The 22,261-nt window shown below is 40.0% G+C and overlaps 1 protein-coding gene across 1 annotated transcript in view; it reads left to right on the top strand.

The window, feature by feature from the left end:
• ADAM23 (ADAM metallopeptidase domain 23) overlaps positions 1-22,261 on the top strand; it is a 171,463-nt gene that overhangs the window by 79,521 nt on the left and 69,681 nt on the right. Inside the window, exon 4 of the mRNA XM_047085609.1 lies at positions 13,117-13,180. Within this exon, the coding sequence (XP_046941565.1) occupies positions 13,117-13,180 (64 nt within the window). The remainder of the gene's footprint in view (positions 1-13,116; positions 13,181-22,261) is intronic.

The following is a 22,261-nucleotide window of genomic DNA, read 5'->3' as shown; positions in this document are numbered from 1 at the left end:
TTTAAAGCAATCCCTTTCCAAAGAAGCTACAACACGAATAGTTTTCCTGATAAATTCTGTACTTTTCAGAGGTCTGTATTTTGCAATTATGTTGAAATAGTACATAATTTGGAAGTATGAAAAATTCTCTGGCTAAAGAAATTAGCTGGGCTTCAGAAACTCATGATTTTTTTTTTAGTAATCAAAGGCCCAGTGGATCATTTTTTGATGCCATGAAATGTGGAATGAATTTGAAGGTCATTTTTATAAGTGGTAATTTAAAAAATGGGTGCTATTTTGTATAATAGTAATTTTGTACTTGAAGAAACCCTTAAAAAGTTCTCCTCAAAGTTCTCCTCTTCTTCCCTCTTTCTCTTCTTTTCGCTATTTTGTATTCCTATCTCGCCTATTGGTTTGATATTCCTGCAGAAGTATGTTTCTCATTGCTACATTGTGATAGTTTCTTAAACATATATAATATTTAGAAAGGACAGTGGTTGCCATTTCTAAACATCCCTGTGTTGTATGTATGAAGTATCCCATAATTTCATAGAATCCTGTTTTCTGCTTAGGACAGAGAAATCAGGGATGACCATTTTGAATGCCATTTCCTTTACTGGGTTGTGCAGCCTTGTCGTCTGTCAGTCTGGGGCCTTAGGTCTCGGTTTAGCCAGCAGACGCTCTCCAGGCTCTGGTTGGGGCAGTACCGGTGAGAGAAAGGATTAGACTTCTCCCACATAGGGGAAGAAGAGAAGAGGAAAGCATACAAAAGATCCTTCTGGCTATTCTACAAAAATCTTACTCTTCTTTAACTATTAAAAGAATAGGGGCACCTGGGTGGCTCAGTTGGTTAAGCGTCCAACTTCGGCTCGGGTCATAATCTCACGGTTCGGGAGTTCAAGCCCTGCATCACGCTCTGTGCTGACGGCTCAGAGCCTGGAGCTTGCTTGGGATTCCGTGTCTCCTTCTCTCTCTGCCAGTCCCCTGCTTGCACTCTGTATTTCTCTCTCTCAAAAGTAAATAAAAACAATAAAAATAAATAAATAAAAAGAACATAAAATTGCAGAGTTCACACTAGCATTTGCATAGTAGATTTGAGGACAAAAATCTATAATTTACGGTAAAAATGTTTAAAGAAATGGAAACATTTAAGTAAATATTAAATAGCCTTTGTTGATCTTTTGTTTGACCCTTCTCTGTTTTGTTTCTCACTGGGTCTTGAGCCATTAATTGAATGAGTGAAGGAAAGTTAAAGCTACAGGTTTTCATATGTGGAAGGCCTTTTCTTAGTGTTTCTGCCGGTCTCTTGCTGTTCTCTCCTGCTGCTAACATTAATTACTTTGCAGATGGCTCTAATTGACCCAGTAAAAGAAACTTATCGGTGTTCAGCCCTTCTCAGGCCCGAAAGTCTTTACAGCTTCTGAGGACACAGAGCATACTGCACGTTTTCAGGTCTGACAGAAAGCAGAGCGTGGTCGTCCAAGTTCCGAGTTCCTGATGCTAAAGTGCCTTTCTTTTTCCAGGTTACAGCTCCTTGCTTAAACCGGTGTATTGCCTGAGCCCAAATCTGTCTTTTTAACATCACTGCCACTATGACTGATGCCCTGGCCCAACTGGGCTTTTAGCTGCTTCCTGAATATGCCTCCCTGTCTGCACACCCTGGTCCCTTTGTCTATCTGACCTGCTCTTTCCTGCCTATATTTCCCAGAGCGTATTTTGTCACGAACCTGCCCTGGCCTTTCTTTCTTACAGAAAAGTTCCCGATCATCTTAGTTGAAATGCATTTCCTCTCTGAGGGCAGCTTGATGCTTTGTTATTAATACTGGGGTACCTGCGACCTTGTCTTATTTTGGTAGGAGATTATAAACACCTCGAGGAAATGGACTGTGTTGGTTTCTCTTTCTGTCCTCACCCACTCCCTGTAGCATGGACAACCTCCAGGTGTTAAGGGAATGTCAGGAACATTGAGTTGAGGGGGACAGAGGCAGACAACATGGCCCCTGCCCTCTGAGTGATAGAACAGGCTGTTGGTCGCATTGCCTGTGTCTGTGATTCTTTTCCTTTCCTGGGCCTAAAATTAGCCATTAATTAATTTCTTCCTAAAGGAGCTATGTTTTTCTTCTTTTAATTTTTTAAAAATGTCTATTTATTTTTGAGAGACAGAGATAGCACAAGCAGGGGAGGGGCAGAGAGAGAAGGAAACATAGAATCCGAAGCAGGCTCCAGGCTCTGAGCTGTCAGCACAGAGCCCGATGTAGGGCTCAAACTCATGATCCATGAGATCATGACCTGAACCCAAGTTGGATGCTTAACTGACTGAGCCACCAGGTGCCCCATGTTTCTCTTCTTTTAAAAAATATAGCTTGTATTGTGGTTTCTTATTTTAAAAGGTGAAATATATTCATTGTAAAAGCTTTAGGAATTAACGGGTAAGCAAAAGAAAATAAAAACTATTCAAAGTTCTACAGAAAACAATAGCTCACTGTTACATTTGGCTGTGTATATGTTGCAGATTTTTTTTCTTTATGTAAACATAACTTTTAAAAAGTTACCAAATGTAATATTCTTTCATTTGCTTTTTTCACTGAACAATGTTGTAAACATCTTTCCAATTGTCTGTAAAAGCACATGTAAACCGACTCATAGGTACAGCATCATCAGAGAATCATCATATGTGTGTTAGTGTTTTTTTTTTTTTTTGTCTGTGTGTGTGTATGTGTATGTGTGTTTGCTCTTATCAGTTATTTCTTCAGGAAACCTTTAAAAAATTTGACCTGAGCCAAAGTGCGATGCTCAACTGACTGAGCCACCCAGGTGCTCCTGAGTTTTTACATTTTTAAATAGTTGAAAAAATCTAAAGAAGAATATTTCATGACATGTGAAAAGAATATGAAATTGGGGCGCCTGAGTGGCTCAGTCGGTTAGGTGACTGACTTCGGCTCAGGTCATGATCTCGCGGGTTGTGAGTTTGAGCCCCGTGTTGGGCTCTGGGCTGACAGCTCAGAGCCTGGAGCCTGCTTTGGATTCTGCGTCTCCCTCTCTCTCTGCCCCTCCCCTGCTCACGTTCTGTCTCTCTCTTTCAATAACAAATAAATGTTAAAAAAAAATTAAAAAAAAGGAAAAGAATATGAAATTCAAAATTCAGTGTCCAGAAAATACAAATCAAAACCACACTGAGATACCACCTCATGCGGGTCAGAGTGGCTAAAATGAACAAATCAGGAGACTATAGATGCTGGCGAGGATGTGGAGAAACGGGAACCCTCTTGCACTGTTGGTGGGAATGCAAACTGGTGCAGCCGCTCTGGAAAACAGTGTGGAGGTTCCTGGAAAAATTAAAAATAGATCTACCCTATGACCCAGCAATAGCACTGCTAGGAATTGACCCAAGGGATACAGGAGTACTGATGCATAGGGGCATTTGTACCCCAATGTTTATAGCAGCACTCTCAACAATAGCCAAATTGCGGACAGAGCCTAAATGTCCATCAACTGATGAATGGATAAAGAAATTGTGGTTTATATACACAATGGAGTACTATGTGGCAGTGAGAAAGAATGAAATATGGCCTTTTGTAGCAACGTGGGTGGAAGTGGAGAGTGTTATGCTAAGTGAAATAAGTCATACAGAGAAGGACAGATTCCATATGTCTTCACTCCTATGTGGATCCTGAGAAACTTGACAGAAGACCATGGGGGAGGGGAAGGAAAAAAAAAAAGTTAGAGAGGGAGGGAGCCAAACCATAAGAGACTCTTAAAAACTGAGAATAAACTGAGGGTTGATGGGGGGTGGGAGGGAAGGGAGGGTGGGTGGTGGGCGTTGAGGAGGGCACCTGTTGGGATGAGCACTGGGTGTTGTATGGAAACTAACTTGACAATAAATTTCATATTAAAATTTTTTTTAATGTTTATTTTATTACTTTTGAGAAAGAGAAAGAGACAGAGACAGAGTATGAGCGGGGGAAGCACAGAGAGAGGGAGACAGAATCCAAAGCAGGCTCCAGGCTCCGAGCTGTCAGCACAGAGCTGGCTGGACGCGCAGCTCGAACCCAGGAACTGTGAGATCATGACCTGAGCTGAAGTCAGATGCCCAACCGACTGAGCCACCCAGGCTCCCCTCCTCAGGAAACCTTTATAAGTAGCACTTATGAGATTATAAAAAGTTATGGATTTAAAAGAATATGTTTTTTGGACTTTGATAACTGTTGCCAAATTGTCCCAGCAAGGCATACTAATCCAGGTTCCCAACAGTAATGCGTGGAGGGCTCCTCTACACTCTTGCCAGCTCTGGCTGCTACTATTCATTTCTACTTTGTAAACCGAAGGGAAAAATTGGTCTCTTACGGTTATTTTAATTTACAGGTCTTTTATTACTAGTGCAGTTGTGCATTTGTGTGTAATTGAGGGTCATTAGTATTTCTCATTTTCTTTTTCTCGTGAATTGCATTTTGCACATTTTATTTTGTGAATCTCCTGCCCACATCCTTTGCCCATTTTCTATTGAATTGTTTTTCTGTTTTTATTGGTTTTCATTTTGGCTTCTTGTGTTAATTATGGCAATCCTTTGTTTTTCATGTATTTTGGGAATGTTTTTTCTTAGTTTTCCTTGAAATTTTGTTCATGGATTTTTTTTAACTCCTGTAAGTTAAAAAGTTTTTTGTAGTCATATCTATTGTTCTTTATAATTCTGTGTTTAATATAATGCTTCAAAAGGTCTCTCTTCCTAACATTCAGCTGTATTTTTATATCAAATTTATGGCTTTATTTTAAAACATATATATCTTTAATGCATATATTTTTAGTTTGGTGTAAGATATGATTAGGGATCTGACTTTTCCCAAAGTGTTAAATCACTTGTCTCATATATATTTATTCTTTATTCTCTCTTTTACCAATTTAAAATGCCATTATTTTAATACATAAGGTTTTTGGTATGAACTTGAATTTCTTTCTGAACTTTCTTTCCCGCCCTTTGGGCCATCTGTCTTACCAGGTAAGTGCTCTGTATGTTGCTTATTACAATATTAATGTACGTAATATAATAGTAATATCCTATTGTAACTCTGCTTTTAAGGAAAATGATTGGGTGGTCATAAACATTTGTGTTTTGAGATGAACTTGGGAATAATTTTGTCAAGTTATAAAAACTTATCAAATTTTGTTTAGAATTAACATTAAAGTTATAAGGTATATGTACGTCTATACATGTGTACATTTATGTTTATGTATCTACATATATAACACATCTATGAGATTTGTTTCTGTTTTTGTCATTGTTGGTAGAAACTTTCTCCCTAGACTACTTCTAGGTGGTTTTTGCTGGTGCACATAAAAACTGTACTTTATTTTTGCATATTTATCTTGTAAGCACCTACCTTGTTTAACTCTTACTATTTCTGATAGATTTTCCATTGGTTTCTTTTTTTATTCTTTTTACCATTTCATGTATACTTGGAAAGAATGGAACACTATGTACACAAATGTGCAGTTTTCCTGATAAAATGAAAAATAGAAGTAGGGAATTCTTGTCTTAGGGCGTGGCAAGAATTAGACTTGGCGGAGAGCTGTCTGTCCTGGACAAGGTTATGGGAGGTCAAGGGGTGGGTGACAGGTCGATATCCATTCTCTATGATGTGTGTTGTGCCAAATTTAATGGTTGTAAAAAGAAATGTTGGGCATATCAGAAGAGCACCCACGTTAGCAATATTCAACACACGACAATATTCACTGTTAGCTTTAAATTTGTGCATCAAAGCATTTCAGTTATGTGTAATTGTGTTCAAAAGGTATGGCATTTTTATTTGGATTCAGTTTTCCCTGTGTTTAAAAATCTTTTTTGTTTCATGATATGTGGGGGTCAAATCACATAGATGAGAATACCCAGAGTTCTGCTACAGAGGAATCTCAGAATTACTGGTGTGCACTTGCAGAGGTATTGGCAGCCACAGCTAGGAATGTTAGCCACTTCATATGGTCTGACTTCAAAGCCGAGGAAGAAAAATTAAACATCTTTCATTTTTACTTAATTAAAGATGTCTGTTGATGCCACCTTTTCAGAAGGGAACTCTTAATTGGCTACTCTCCTTGGCTGATCAAGCCAGCTTGGGTGGTGGTCACCAGCTTTCACATCCCCTCGAGTTCCTTCCTCCTTTTTCCCCTAGCTCCTCCTTTGTCTACTTCCCTATCTATTAACTTGCAGCGCTGCTTGTGTCTCCTGTTATATTAGACTAGGGTGTTCTTATCTGTATTATGGTGCATGGGGCCATCACCTATGAGTTGCAAGAGTGCCTCCACATTGAAATTTCAGCTGCAACCTCTCATGCTACTTAATAACTCATTAAATTCCTGTTGTGACCCTCAAAGAGGTTTACACTCCCTCCATCCTGCTTATGCTGAGTTTTCTCCACCTGCAGCTCTGTTCCTATGAAATATGCCCACATTCCCAGCCCTCGCCTGGCAGGCCGTCTTTGTTTGACTTAACACAAAGCTTCTATTCAATCTGTAATTACTTTTCCCCACTTAACATAGCATTTCTACACTCTTAAATTCCAACCTCTTCATGCCTACAATCCTTCAGCACAGCTTCAAAGTCTTATTGTATTGTTTACACTCAAGGGATTATATATTTTCTAGCTGAAACACTTTTGGTATAAAAATTATTGTAGGTGGGATGAGTAACTTTTTCCTAAAACCTGAGAAAAGTGGTGACTGAAAGATCATTTGACTTTTAAGCCTATTATTTTCAAAAAAGGAAAGTGATAGAAGGACAGAAAGATAATTCTAAGGTCATAGGCTTATGCCTGTATGAATGTACTGAGGTTAAATTCTATGTCTCTCTTCATCACAAGTTATAGTACCTTATACAAGGTACAAATTACTATACAAATAGTAATTATTTGACGAATTAAAAATATGTACGTGTATAAAAGGAAAAAAGAGAAGCTTCTAGTGTAAACAGGGGACAGGCATGGTGCTTGATTGTACATTGCTGTTATATGCTTGAAGCCCCATGAGGTTGCGAATCTCCATAGTGACCAGCGTTTGTTATTGAATGAATGAATGTGGGGCCTGGTGGAGAGGGTGGCAGGAGACTTTGCCAGTGACTCTGTCAAGGGCCATTTGAGATGATCAGGGCTTCCAGTATTGAGAAGCTAAGCACTGTCAAACAGAAGGTCATCAGGCGAGTGAATTATGTCCACATTATGAGAGTGGACATTAGTGGCAGTCTTTTTTCCTAGACACAATTTAATTTTTTATTCTTTTGCTCACATAAACGTTGACTTCTGTTCCAGTCCCAGCTTTGAATCCCTATGCAAGTAACTTATGAGTTTCACCACTAAGAACTAAATTAAAATATTTATGCTACCGTTCACTTAAGAACAAAGACATCGTGTGACAAGGAGCGTGGCTAGTCAAGGCCTGACGTGTCTGCTACTGCAGTGAATCTGGATTCATAGTTCTCTGGCTTCTGCATCTTGGACTGCTGACTCCTCTCCAAGTACCTACCTCCTAATGTTATACACTCAGAGAGAGAGTCTAAGGGGACTGCCCAAGGTTGTCCTCAAACAGTGGCCATATGAAACATAGTCACAGAGGTCAAAAGCAACTGGGAAAGAGACATACTCACAGACTTCTTGCTTAAATAGCATCTCAGCTTTAAGGTATTTTTCATTTCCTAGACTAGCCTGACCTTCCAAGATGGCCTGTTTTGGATGATAAATTATATGACCATCCAGTTGTTAAGCTTTGGTGCTTGCTCTTTTCTTCCTGACTTTTCCCTAGCTCTGATGGTGAAGGAATGCCCTATTGGCCTCTAGGTCCCTTCAGAAGAATGTATTCTGCTCCTAGCAACCCACACAATATTTTAATCAGAGGTATACACTCTGAGGGCTCAACACAGTAATTTCAGTGAATGTAGACTTCAGAACTGGGCTTCTAGAGACTGATAGCTTGACTTTTTTTTTTTTTTAATAAGGAAGTAAATTATTCTTATTCATGTTGACCAGATGGTTTCCTTGTGGTCCAGTGTTTGTCTTTCCTGGCATTTTTCCTTATAGCCCAAGGCACTGACCTTTACATTGTCTCACTCTGAACAATGCAATTTGCTTGATTAGCCTACTTAGCCTTTCCTGACAGAGTCACCCAAAAGAAAGCATAGGATTCTTTCTTTAAAGTAAGGGATTCAAGTTATTTTCCAAAAACAACCTAGGAGTTATCTACCAGTCTTGGTTAGTAAGATTTTTAGGCTCTAGGGATGCCTGGTAGCTAACTTTTCCAGTTACTGGATCCTTGGCTTCTCCATAATGAGCCTCCCTGTACTGGAAGATATAAACCTTTGGGAGTTTTGATCACTTGATTATTCGTGTGCCTACTTTCATTAGACATGTAAATCTCAAACCTGAGGACTCTCCCCAAGGCATAGTTCTCTCTTGGTTTGAATTTCCAATGCTTAGATCTTACAGAAGCCTTCTTTGTCGATTTGCTGATGATTCTGAAATTCTTTACACGTTAAATTTCTAAATATTTCTTTGTGACAAATTTTGGAATTAGGATAGTTGAGGCCATGTTTCTGTAATAAAGATGAAATCTGGGATTTAACACTGTAAAATGTTGTCTCTTACCCACACGTTATGGTCTAATACAAGTTGAGTGGCTTTCCTAGGAAGCGTTTCTCCAGGTCAGGATGTAGGAACCTAGGCTGCACCCATCTCACAGCTAGGCCATCTGGGGCATGTGGCTTCCAGAGCTGCCATGGAAGAGAGATTTTGGATAATCCTGCATGGAATGTAATGGCCACACCAGAGGCGTAGACCTCACTTCCTGTTCTCTCTTATGAGCCATAATTCAGTCTCTTGGCCTCAGCCTCACTGCTGGAGAAACTTTGAAATATAGTCTTACTGTGCCAGGAAGGGGAAAATGAAATGGGATATGGTGGCTACATGGCATTATTTCTACCACAGCTCCCTTCACTAGTCTGATTCTTAGCTCGCGTGCCCTGTTTTAATAGTCTTACCATTCTCCTGCTCTTAGAGTTCAGGATCTTCAAGGTGCTCACCCTTGTCCTTCGTATTTGAGTAAAATCACATTCTGTCTGTCTCTAGAGTTCATGTTGTTTTTGCTACCTCTGTCATACAGATTGACCACAAAGGTGCAGAGTGAGGGGGTTAAAGAGAATTTCCGTATTCCAGTTCTGCTCTTTTCCACCTTGCTTTGAACTTCGTCCTGCATTTATCCCTTTACTTCCAAGGATCATCCGTCTTTCACCAGATAACTGTCATGAAAAGCATTGTAGTAGCCATCGTATATAGTTTTTCTGTAACTTAAATGATTAGAAAAGGATGTTTATTTCAGAATTTAGGGTGTTCCAAAACTCCCTTTTATCGGTTTCTGCGAGTAATTAAGCACCCCACTGGCTGACTGACAAAGCAAAATGACCATTTATGCTTGGGACCACAATTGCCATGTAGATTAGCATTGGCAGGTGAGAACATTCTGATTCCACAGGACATTCTACTGGGGCAACCAGGAGAAGCAGAGGTGGGGGAAATGCCTTGAAGGGCATCTGCAAGCAGGGACTGCAGGACAACTCATCCTTAGGCGTCCAGAGCTTGAGATTACCTGCTCTTTCTCTGCTGGGTGGGGCTGGGGACACACTGCTGCATGCTTAATTATTCATTTCTTCTTTCCAGTGTTACTTGTCCAGCTGAAAGATCTTACTTCAAAATTACTTTAAAACTGTTACAATCAGGGACGTCTGGGTGGCTCATTTGGTTAAGCGTCCGGCTCTTGGTGTCGGCTCAGCTCATGATCTTGTGATTCGTAGGTTTGAGCCCCACATCAGGCTCTGTGCTGATAGCATGGACCCTGCTTGGGATTCTGTCTCCCTCTCTCTCTACCCCTCCCCTGCTTGCTCGTGCTCTCTGTCTCTCTCTCTCTCAAATAAATAAATAAACATTAAAAATAATTTTGAGGGGTGCCTGGGTGGCGCAGTCGGTTAAGCGTCCGACTTCAGCCAGGTCACGATCTCGCGGTCCGTGAGTTCGAGCCCCGTGTCAGGCTCTGGGCTGATGGCTCAGAGCCTGGAGGCTGTTTCCGATTCTGTGTCTCCCTCTCTCTCTGCCCCTCCCCCGTTCATGCTCTGTCTCTCTCTGTCCCAAAAATAAATACACGTTGAAAAAAAAAATAATAATTTTAAAAAAGGCTTATGATCAGATTACATTTGGTTGTTAATTCACTTTTAGGGAGATTACAGATAATATTTAGGGTGAGACGACTAATCTCATACATTTGTGCTGATTTTGTTTAGTGGCAATTTCAGAGAGTTGCGTTCTTCATCTCAGCCTCCCAGCCCGTAGTGTGGGCCTGGCACATAGTAGACGTTGGCAGATGTTTGATTACTCAGCAGGTGTCGGTTAAGGGCCTACCATGTGCTAGGGATTATGCCACGTGCTAGAGATGACTCGTTGAGTGACAGAAACAGTGTTAAGGGAGAGTGCCGTGATCAGACAGGAAGAAAGGATGGAGCAGATGGGAAGGTGGTGCTTTTTATAGGAGGTGGAGAGTAAAATGGTGCGGTGACAGGAGCGTATGGTGTTACGCTCAGCTCAGTGTCTGTCACAGGCCCCTCTAGAAGTCTCTTTTTTTCTTTTTTGAGACTCTCAAAGGCAGGAGATGTTAGATGTCCACAGTGAGGGAAAAGCCCTTCAAAAGGGGTAAATAGGATAATTAAAGTGATCTTTATCAGGGGCACCTGAGAGGCTAAGTCGGTTAAGCAACCGACTTCGGCTCAGGTCATGATCTCATGGTTCGTGAGTTCGAACCCCATGTCGGGCTCTGTGCTGACAGCTCAGAGCCTGGAACCTGCTTCAGATTCTGTGTCTTCCTCTCTCTCTACCCCTCCCCTGCTCATGCTTTGTCTCTCTGTCTCTTTCAAAAGTAAGGATTAAAAAAAAAAGTGACCTTTATCAGATTTGGCAATCAATGGTTAGCATACCTTTGTCATCACAAGCAAATAACTTTGTTTTCAACTCTTAGACATGCTTCAGTGATTGTGTGGTTGAGAATCTTGAAAATAATGCATTACCTATAGAGAGAGATAATTAGAGGGTAGTTAGTGAAGCCCCTCTGCCTCCTCAGAGAAATGTTACCATCAATAGCCTTGTTTATGTATATTCACAGTGCCGGTAGCTGACTTAATTAACTAGATATGAAAGAAGTTTCTACACCCTGCCAGGTATTTTTAAGTACATAGAGTTAAGATGTCCTTACATTGACTCCTACTTAGATTTAATAAAAAAAAAGTTTATTTTTGAGAGAGAGAATGAGCTCGAGTGGGAGAGGGGGAGAGAGAGGGAGGCAGAGGCTCCAAAGACAGCTCTGCACTGACAGCAGAGAGCCCGACGTGGGGCTTGAACTCACGAACTGTGAGATCGTGACCTGAGCCAAAGTCAGATGCTCAACCAACTGAATCACCCAGGTGCCCCAAGATTTTTAAAAGGGAATGAGTAGATGTACCCATAATTTAGTTCAAATGTAGAAACATCAGTAGATATACATTTGATTAGTAATTTCAGTAGAAAAGCGTACCAGCATCTGCCTTATTTCTGTGTTGTAAAGGTTGGCCTTCGGCTTACGTGGGGACTATCCTGGATGCGCATGTGGGCCTCCCCCTCTGTTGACTGGCTCCAGGCTGCCTCCAGCCTTCCTCACTGGGGCATGTTAGAACTGCATCAGGCACAGTTCTCAAAATGATGCAAAACTACTGAGTTCTTCCATACTTCTGTTAAAGAGGTAGTGTCAAGACTTCCTACCAAGAAAACCTACACGTAGGCAGAATCATAGAAAATAGAATGTCAGCATAGGAAGGGACCTGAGGAATCATCTACTCCAGCCCATCCTTTTGCAGAAAAGCAAGTGGAGGCCTCAAATTAGGGCACACATCTGGCTCATACATGGTAGAGCCTACTTTTGTCCTCCACTTACCATTCGGATGAAATGAATTGGACTCTTTATAGCCCTTGTGCAGTGCCCGAACATAGTGAGTGGTCAGCACATGTGAGTCATCATTTGTCATCAGCATTTGTAGTCGCAGAGCCCAGAGAGGAACCCGGATGCCCTAATGGTGCCGTGCTCTTTGCGAGGCTCGTATTTTGCATTCCCCACATGTGTAGGGAGAAATGTGTTTGAAGAAGCTGAATTGAAATAAAAGCAGTGATGGCCTCAGAGCTCATCGCTGGGCACGTACTTGGTGCTGAGCTCTGGGCTAAGCCATGCATGTGCTTTCATTAACTCTCCAACATCCCATGAGGTTCGTACTCTCTGTCGCCTCCATTTGACTCATGGAAAGGCTGAGGTGGGTAACTTGCCCGTGGTCACACCACCAATATGGGGCCGAGCTAGGCTTTAAATCCTGCTTTGCCCGATTCAAAGTCTATGTTGTTAACTGTCATTTTATTCTAGGGGTTGGCAAACTATGGCCCGTAGGCCACATCTAGCATACCTGTTTTTGTACAGTCCTCAAGCTAAGAATGTTTTTTTTTTTTTTGCATTTTTAAATGGTTAAAAAAAGTTAAAGAAGAAACAATTTCATGACACATGAAAATTGTGTGAAATTCATATTTCAGTGTGCATAAATGGAGTCTTGTTGGAATACAGCTATGCTCATTTGTTTACATTGCCTGTGTCTGGTTTTGTGCTAACTCAGAGGAGTTGAGTAGTTGTGACGGAGACTATGTGGCCTGAAAAGCCTAAAATATTTTTACTCTATACTTTTCCTCAGTGATTATGTTTTGAGATTCCAGTTATTTAGAGCATAATTGTGGGATTTTTATAGGGTCTGTCTCCTCCTGTTACTGGCTTTTTCTGTTTGTTCCATATCAATGAACCTATCAGTCAAATGATGCATCATGTGAATAAAAAGAATTCATTCTTATGTTATCTATATTTTGTCTTTGTAAACAGATTGAGGAATGATTTGTTCCTGGATAACAATCGAGGCTTTTGATGAGAACCTGTTCTTATTGTGGACTGCAGCTCTTTGTGGTTTATAGGCTACTTGCAGACGTCTATTGAGCTGATTATTTTTAAACCTCCAAGTGTCTTAGATGCAGAAATCACTCTATTTTCTTTCCTTTGTAGTGGTTTGCTGTCTTCTGATTATGTGGAGATCCACTATGAAAATGGGAAACCACAGTACTCTAAGGTATGGTTAATAACATGGGAATCCTGTAACATAAATATACTCAATCATAGGATTGTTCATTGCACACTGCATCGTTTTGATGTCTATCTCAATAAAATTATCTGTTCTCTTGTACAAGGGTACTATTTTTAAATTTCAAATAAGTTTAGGATAAATTTGTTAAGACTTACAAATGTTTGAGATAACATTGGAGATTCTGTGGATTCAGGCCCATAAAGATATAATTATTGTTTTGGTTATACATACTGTTAACTTCTGTCAGTGGATGGTATGGAGAGCTATACAGTTCCATATCAATACCTTCAAGGAGTAGACAACCAACTCATGGTCACAGAATCTGAATCATAAGACTGGATGGACTACTAGAATGGCTCTTCAGTCCAAGTGACTTTGGTGCCCAAGAAGGTTAGAGGTCAGGTTGGGGAAGGGAGATTCAGGGAACACTCTCCCTCTTAACCTTCACAACAGTTTTGGGAGATGGATATTATTGTTTCTGTTGTGCAAAGCAAGAAATTGAGGCCGAAAGAAGACAAATCAACCTACTCAAGGCCCCCATGCATTGTAATACAAAGGTAATTGGGTACTTGATTTCCTTAGTTGGAGTTTAACCGTTCTCTTAACAGAATGTCAATAAGGAGCAAGCAGGTTTAGATTAAAATGAGGTTATTTGTATGTAAGGAAGACAGTCATCTCCACCAGTCAGGATGAATATCCCTGGAATGGCTACATTCAGAGACTCTGATTTGTAGGAAGTCTACGGAGTGCCACTGAGCCTAAGCAGTGTCTGCAGGGTGGATACCACAGGTACAGGAGAGGAAATAGGGAAAGAAAATATAGTGGGAAACACTGGATTCCTTCCCCCCCCCCCGCCATATTGCTAATGAGTATTGGCGCAGAAGTGGGCCTTTTATGTGTGGGCTTGCTGGGTTGTACAGCAAGAACTGGGTTTTTCCAGTGTGACAGCCTCTCAGCAAATATTTGTGGGTGACCTTAATTGTAAACACTGCCCAGGGGGTTATGGAATTTCTCAAGATTTACAACTGTGCGATTAAGTGGGCACATTTGTAATTTGATGTGTGTTTTAAACCTCTGAATTTTATGTCGCAGATTAAGGACTTCAGTTATTATTCTTACTATTCTGTCAGTTCTTGCCTGAGGCTTCATCTTGGGGGTTGTTGAATCTCCCTAAAAGTTAATGCTGTGGAAAGCAAGCAGAAATGCTAAATCAAGCACGGGAACGGTGCTTTCTGGCATTTGTACAAACCGAAGCTTCCGTCAGCTGTGCCAGGGCCCCGAGCACTGCAGATGCTGAATCATGAGTCTGGAGTAGAGAAGATTGCATGAGAACTTTATGAACTCAGCAAAGGAGCCACCTTTCCAGGCCACAGTAACCTGAGTCAAACTTCTCACTAACAAGTTCAGTCAGTTTTTTTTTTTAGAATCGGAGTAGCTAATTGGCCTCCAGAGGTTATTAGAGGTCCCAAAAGGAAGCCTTGTCATCAACAAGACACATCGAATCTCATATCAGTTATAACTAGAATTTAAAAGAAAGGGCATTTAAACTCTGGCAAAGGAAGTGTTTACTGCAGTTTGTTTTCGTTTTCATTGCTTTTCTCTTATTTATGCCTCATTTTCTCCAAACAGATCACATTTCCAAACTTATTTTCTCCCGATATAATGAATTAAGCATAACAGTCTGTTTTTTATGTGTCTATATTTACATATATACCCCAGAAACTGAGTTGACATGGTGCACTATCTTGAAGCAGAATTAAATAAAAAAATTTTTTAAGTTTTTATTTCTTTTTGGGAGAGAGAGAGCAAGAGAGAGAGAGAGAGAGAGAGGGAGCACAAACAGGGAAAGGGCAGACACACACACACACACACACACACACACACACACACACACACACAGAATCTGCAGGCTCCAGGCTTTAAGCTGTCAGCACAGAGCCCAATGCAGGGCTCAAACTTGCGAACTGTGAGATCATGACCTGAACTAAAGTCCGACGCTTAGCCAACTGAGCCACCCAGGTGCCCCCTTGAAGCAGAATTTTTAAGAAAGCTAGTAACATTATAAACATTTCAGCATATTAAATAATCCTCTAGACTTTTATTTCTAAAAATACGTCATATTCTTTCCTATTAATTTGCCATAATTTATTTTGAAATCCCATAGTAATAGACATTTAGATTGTTCCCAAACTTTCACTATACAAATAATTATAAGGAAAGGCCCTCCTGATACATGTTGAGCACGTCTTTAATAATTGCTTAAGAATTAATTCTGAGAATGGGATTTTCTGTGTCAAAGAATTGGTACTTTTCTTTAAAGGCTTTTGGTACATACTGATAGTTTTTCTTTTTGAAAGTTTATTTAGATCCACCACACTCCCACTACAATTACACATGGTTTTTAAAACTTTCTTTTTAAACTTCACATTGCCTTACATGTTAAGAAAATCTTTGTTTTCTTTGTTTCACAGAGTACCAGTGAAGGAAATTAACATGTAAAGATGATTAGGTTCATTAAACCTGTTTCAACCCAGTGTGCAACTTTTCTTCCAAAGGCTTCAAACTATTTAGACAAAAGTATATGTATACACACACACACACACACACACACACACACACACATTGGAAAGAATTACTTGGAAAGAAATGGAAAGAATACAAAGCTTATTTGGCCTTGACCTTCAATATAAATGTGGACATTTAAAATATTCTGGAAATTAGTTTCAGATAGAATGATGAATCCCCCCTTGGAGAAGCTTGTCTAGTTCCTGCTTCACCACTACCAAGCCTCTACCTAGTTCCCACTTTTTGCTAAGAAAGACCAATGTCTTAGGCTTTTATTTTTATTGGACAAAAGTGGGGTATAAGGACTTCTTTCCTTGTGAAGCAAAGATAGGAACTGGAGAGGTAAACAAATTAAGTAGTCAGGATAGAATAGATGCCAGGCATCAGTATGAATATGGAAGAACTTTGGTTCTGCCTTCCACAGAGCAAGAGCTTTTGTTAGAGTTCCTACACGGTGCTTTACACACACTATATGGCAAAATAACTTCGTTGATTTGTTGATCAACTTTGTTGATGAACCTACTAGAAACGAGTTAATTTTTACCATTTTAGTTCTTGTAAAAGAATTAGGTATCAGTATGAGAGTGTAAAAGTACTTTTCAACTTTAACGTATTTCTATTAAGTCCCTGTTACGTGAACCAATAACTTTGAGCACTTACTAATACTTTGGTTTCAATTCTGCTGATGAAAAGAACTATCAGCTGGCCAGCAATGTGAGCCTCAACAGATTGATGCTGGACTCCTATCCCCGCTTCCCTCTATGTTATTACTCTTTATCATTACTGGGTGGGGAAAAGGCCCTTTCCTGGCTCTGTTTACTCACTCTGGCTTCTTCCTGTCCCCTTGCTCACTCCCACCCTAGAAGGAGGAGCAGTTCAACTGATGGGAAGGAGTTGGGTATGTCTGTGTAGTTCTTATTCCTGTCTTTCATGGTGTCCATTTCCTTATAGTAAGAGCACAATTTCTGTACTTTTCCACACTCTTAAGTTGCACAGTGGCAGCCCAGGGTGTGTGTGTGTGTGTGTGTGTGTGTGTGTGTGTGTGTTGGTGGTGGGGGTTTGTTGTTCCATGTTGTCTACCCCTGGGTTGGTAAGTGTAGCCACCTCAAGGGTGAAGCATTAGCAGACCTACTGGATTCTCAGCTAATCCTCTCCTCTGGTATATCAAAAATTAAGGTGGCACTTTGATCTGTTTCAGTCCTGTTTCAGCCCTGGGTCACTCTCTCATTTGATTTTTAAACTTGTGTGGGTACTGCTTCACACACTCTAGGATACCTGTAACCAAGGTGCTGGCAACAGTTAAGTGTTGGTGAGGACATGAAGAGCTAGGACCCTCATCTACTTCTGGTAGGAATGTACAATGTTGGAGCTGCTTTGGAAAACATCCTGACAGTTCCTCAAAAAGTGAAGCAGAGAATTACCTATGACCCAGCTGTTCAACTCCCGAGTAGATATCCAAGTGAACCGAAAACATAGGGTTAAGCAAAAACTTGGATGTGGATGTTAACAGCAGCCTTATTCGTAATTATTCAAAAAAGTGGAAACAACCCAAATGGCCATCAACTGATGAATAAATAAGATGTGATATAGCCACACAAGGGAATACTATTCAGCCACAAGTGATGAAGTACGAATACAAGGTACGGCACGGATGAATCTTGTAAACATTATGCTAAGTCAGAGAAGCCAGCCATGAAGGACCATATGCTATATGATTCCATTTATTTAAAATGTGTAGAATAGGCAAATCCATGAAGACCAAAGGTAGGATATGGCTGCGAGGGCTGGGATAAGGAGGGATGGGAAGTGACCGCTAATGGGTATGAGATTTCCTTTTGAGGTGCTGAAAATATCCTGGAATTAGGGGTGATGGTAGCATAACTCTGTGAGTGTACTAAAGGCCACTGAATTATACTCTTCAAAAGGGTGAATTTTCTGGCTTGTCAGTTATATCTTAAAGAAAACATAACCCCTCGGGTGGGGAATGGGGACTTACGTACCCACCTTCTCAACAAACATGAATCCTTTGCTCCTTTAAGATTGGTCTTGTCATTCAGGCTCATAAATAGGTCATCCGTATTCATTAAACACACACCGATTTAGCTTACTGTGATCTAGTCCCTGTTCTAGGTACTGGATGTACATCAGTGAACCACGCAGATAAAAATCCCTCTTTGTTCTTTTCTTTATCACTATAATCACATCACCCTCCTTGAAGTTTTTGTGCTTTTTTAAAAATCAAATCATCACCACGGCTCAGTTCAAGCTCACTTCTTCATGAAGCGTTCTTGGCAGGGATTCCTATTGGGGGAAAATGAGCCTCTGTGGGCATGGCTCCTGGCCGGGAAATTTAAAAAATTCAAGAGAGCAGAAAACAGTGGGTCCTCACAAAGCTATTTTAAGTTTGAATAGGATAATTTTGTATGAACTGTTAAAAATTTACATAGCGTTGGTACAGCTAAACTGTTTTAATACTTGAATATTTTTCTCCTATTGAGTTTAATGAAGGTAAACTAAATTGGTATTGGGGTCGCAAGTTCCCTGATTTTCTGAAAAAATGTTTTCGTTTCCTTATGCTGCGGTATTCAAATTCAGGTATATGTGTCCAGGGAAAGATATCTTTTTTTCTTTTGCTATCAGCCATCTGACGAGTTAAATAGATTGATAGACCCTGATGATTGATAAGTTTGAATGTAAAGATATGCATGTAGAATAATCATTTGAACAGAGTGTCATATTTCATTATTATATTCAGCACCTGGAATATCAAAATATACACATTCGTGAGTTAAGACCCGTGTAGTTTTTTCTCAAATGTTTACCCGGAAGGGCAGAAGTTTATTTGAGCTTTTTAAGTAATGAAGATAATAATAACCGGTTGGCAGACCTTTACTGATGTGCAGGTGAGCTAGTTAAACAGACACAAAGGTAGAGCAATTTTAGAATAAATCAAATTGAAACAATAGGTTCTATTTTCCAATAGGTTGTATTTAAAGTGAGTAGAATCAAACTGTTTCTGTCATTTGATTGATAATACCAGGGAACCAAATCTTTGTGTCCCCCTACATGTTGTTAGCATTGGACTCACAGAGCTGTTATCCCAAGCCACCTCTGATTAGGAAGTGTTTTAAAGGATACACACTCAGTGTTCCATTACTTGCAGGAATGGCCTGGTGGTTTCCAATGCGGTTCTGAGCTTGGAAACCTCCTGGAGCAAAGTTGCTATTATTTAAGTGTTATCTGACTTGCAGAGTGTTCACCTGTGTGGCAGTGGTAGGTTGGGGAGCATATGTACTAGGATTTTTAAATTCCTTCGAGTGGCCAATAATTTCCATGTATCAGATGCTCTGTATTTGTTGAATTTAAATAACTGACGGACAGTTTTGAATTCGAATATGCTGATGCCTGTGGGGACTCATATAGACTTATGTCATGTGCTGAATGAGCCCATTTGGGTTGTCCTGCCTGCTGTTGGCCTAGTCACAGATCTGTGATGCGCTCACAAGTGCTGATCTGGAAGTGGCTGGGCAGTGCTATAGAACTGTCTGAGTACTTCCCAACTGGGGAAAGAAACACTAACTCGAGAGCCTGAAAACGTGGCATTCAGTTTGGTTTCTTGCTGTCTTTACCAGTCTTTTAGCACTTTGTCTCTGTCTCCCTATCTGTACATGGAGATAGTAGTTACTGTGAGACAATGAGTGTTCAAGATGGTTCGATCCTTGGGTGGAAGGCACCCCCAGAGCTGACTATCCAATGTCACTGCTCACAAAGCCTCTGGGAGTGGCCTCTCTGCACTATTATCCCTGTTACCAAAGAGGAAATGCCTCTTCCCGGTTAGGATTTACTGCATATGAAATACTTCAATAGGTTCCTTTGCACTGGTATTTATAAAAGGCTACATATATCTGGAGAGTTGCCAAATAGTATTTGTATGGTAATGCCTTCTTAAAAACTTATAAATTTAGTAATAAGAAACTCAGAAAGTCCTCGAATACTACCAAATACTAATACTAACTTAGAGTCTGCCAAATTGCTCACAGTGCTTAATATAACTATAGAATTTAGATGTTCAAGCTTTCTAATGATAACAACCATCAGGGATTTCATGTTACCTCAAGTCTTATTTAAGGTTCAGAAAATATGGTGATTCACCTTCATATACATGGAGAACCAAAACAATTCCTTCAGATAATATCCTATCTTAATTAAAACAACTAGCAATGACCTTTGTACTGAGAGAGCATCAACCTTCAGTTTCCAATGTGAATGAAGCTTAAGTCTAAGAAAAGACTTGGAAATATTTTCTGGGAGAAAAAAGATTATTTTTAGGAAAATCTGGGAAATATAGCTTTTCTTAGAAAGGTCAGGTAACTATGACAGGGTTTGCTATGCTTTTCTAATAATCACCTGACTTAAGATAGCCTTTTGGTGTGATACAAAGTGCTAAATAACCAGTTTGATGGAATTTACAGGTCCCTGTGGTTGTTTTTAGAATCATGTGAAGACTTTGGAATTTAATTGCAGAATATTGACCCGGATTCCCAAATTGCTGAGATGTGTGATACCATTTGTCCTTATAAGTCCCAGTGTTGACTATGCAAATAAAACTTGTCATATTACATACACGTCAATATTTATATAAAAGGTTGTTTTTTGAGAACCAAACCCTATACAAATGCAACCTTTTACAAGATATTAACAAGGTTGTAATACAAAATTTAGACAACCAGCATTGGAAATGTGTATTACAGTCTCGAGGAGGAAAGAAACTGAGTTGGTTGGGGAGTGGTCATTTGATGTATGGGTAGACACCCTTAGTCACCGACGAGCCTCTGAGACTATGGTAGTACAGTATAATGAGCAGTGATCAAAATAACTGTAAATCATCGAGAAAAGTCAAAGTGTGTCCAGTACATTCTATTTAAGAAAACCAATAAGAAGCTTCTGGTTAAACAGTGGATTCAATGCTTATATTTATCTCTATTCCATCCCATTAACCTACTCAAATAATAGTTAAAGAATAAAAAAGGATATAAACCCACAAGGACAAAGACAGGAGAAGAAAATACTGCAGACAAGAAGTATCCATAAAATTTTGGGAGATAGAAAGCAGGTGGATGAGGGGTAACTGTGGGGTTTGCGCTTCGTCTGTTCTGCTAATTTCCATTAGGGGAAAACCAAGAAGAAGCAAGCCAATTGAAGAGCCAGGAATTGAAGACACATAAACAGAAGGGTTGATTGAAAGTGTGTGTGGAGGGCACTTACAGCCATATAGCCAGGTAGACATCACTTCTTTACTCTAATAGAAGAGCTCCATTTATAGAGGAAAATGGAAAGGAGGGAATTATCAGAGAAATAATAAAGGTTTCCTAGAACTGAAGTTCATGCATTTTCTTTTTTAAAACAATTTTAAATGTTCATTATTTATTTTGAGGGGGGGTGGAGAGAGAGAGAGAGAGAGAGAGAGAGAGAATACCCCAACCACGGTTCCCACTGCTAGTACAGAGCCTGACATGGGGCTCGAGATCATTACCTGAGCAGAAACGAAGAGTCAGATGCTTAACTGACTGAGCCCACTCAGGCGCCTCTGCATTTTCTTGATTAAAAGGTTTGACAGAGTGCTCAGCATAGTGAAAAAGCAAAGACCTGCTCCAAAGCATGTCATGAGATTTCATAAAAATGGGGATAAGTACAATTCCCTCAATTTCTCTTGAAAGTTCTATTTTATAAAAAAATATCTAACATGAGAATAACATCCATTTCTCAGCAGCAACATTAGAAGTTGTGCACAATGCTGTTGAAATGCCAAGAGAAAGTAATTTCCAATCTAGGATTCTCTACCCATCCAAATGATTGATCTAGGGTGAAGATAGAAAAAGAAAATTTTATATGTGCAAGTTCTCACCAAATCTATCTTCCATGATCACTTTTTCAAGAAAGTACCAGAAGATGTGTACCTTCAAAAAAAGGGAAGGTGAAACCATGGATGGAGAAGACATGGGGTCTAGGATTCTATATAGAAGGGAGGCAGAAGACTTCCCAGGATGACCCTACACAGAACTCCTGGTTGGTAGCTCTGCATCAGGCCTGGCTGGAGGTTGAGGGGAGACAAGAGGGCTGTCTGTAGGAGTAAAATGCATGTGATAAATTACCCGATATGTCTGACCATAGGAGAGGAGTTGTAGATAATATTTCAGACAATGAGAAAGATGTAAGTGCTCAATACATGGGAAAATAAGCCAGCAAATAAACGAATCAAAACATCTCAAAAAATTAAAAGTGGAGCAAGAACGAAAATGTAATCATAGTGACACAGCTGTGAACAGTATTTGCAGAGTCATAATGAAAACACTAAATACCAATTTAACCAAAAACTGGTGATGTGGATTGGCATGTATTGGGAGCAAGAGAGGTTTCCGAGATTCTACATTAGGAAGATAATTTCTAAAGTGAAATAAACCAGGATGTAGCAGTATAAATATTCCATTGAGAAATACATAG

The sequence above is a fragment of the Lynx rufus genome, unplaced genomic scaffold, assembly GCF_022079265.1.
Source record: "Lynx rufus isolate CCGP_SWC_20201006 ecotype Redwood Valley unplaced genomic scaffold, mLynRuf1.p SCAF_2, whole genome shotgun sequence".
Classification (NCBI taxonomy): domain Eukaryota; kingdom Metazoa; phylum Chordata; class Mammalia; order Carnivora; family Felidae; genus Lynx; species Lynx rufus.
Note: the sequence above shows the minus strand (reverse complement) of the source record. Positions and strands in the feature narration are given on the sequence as shown.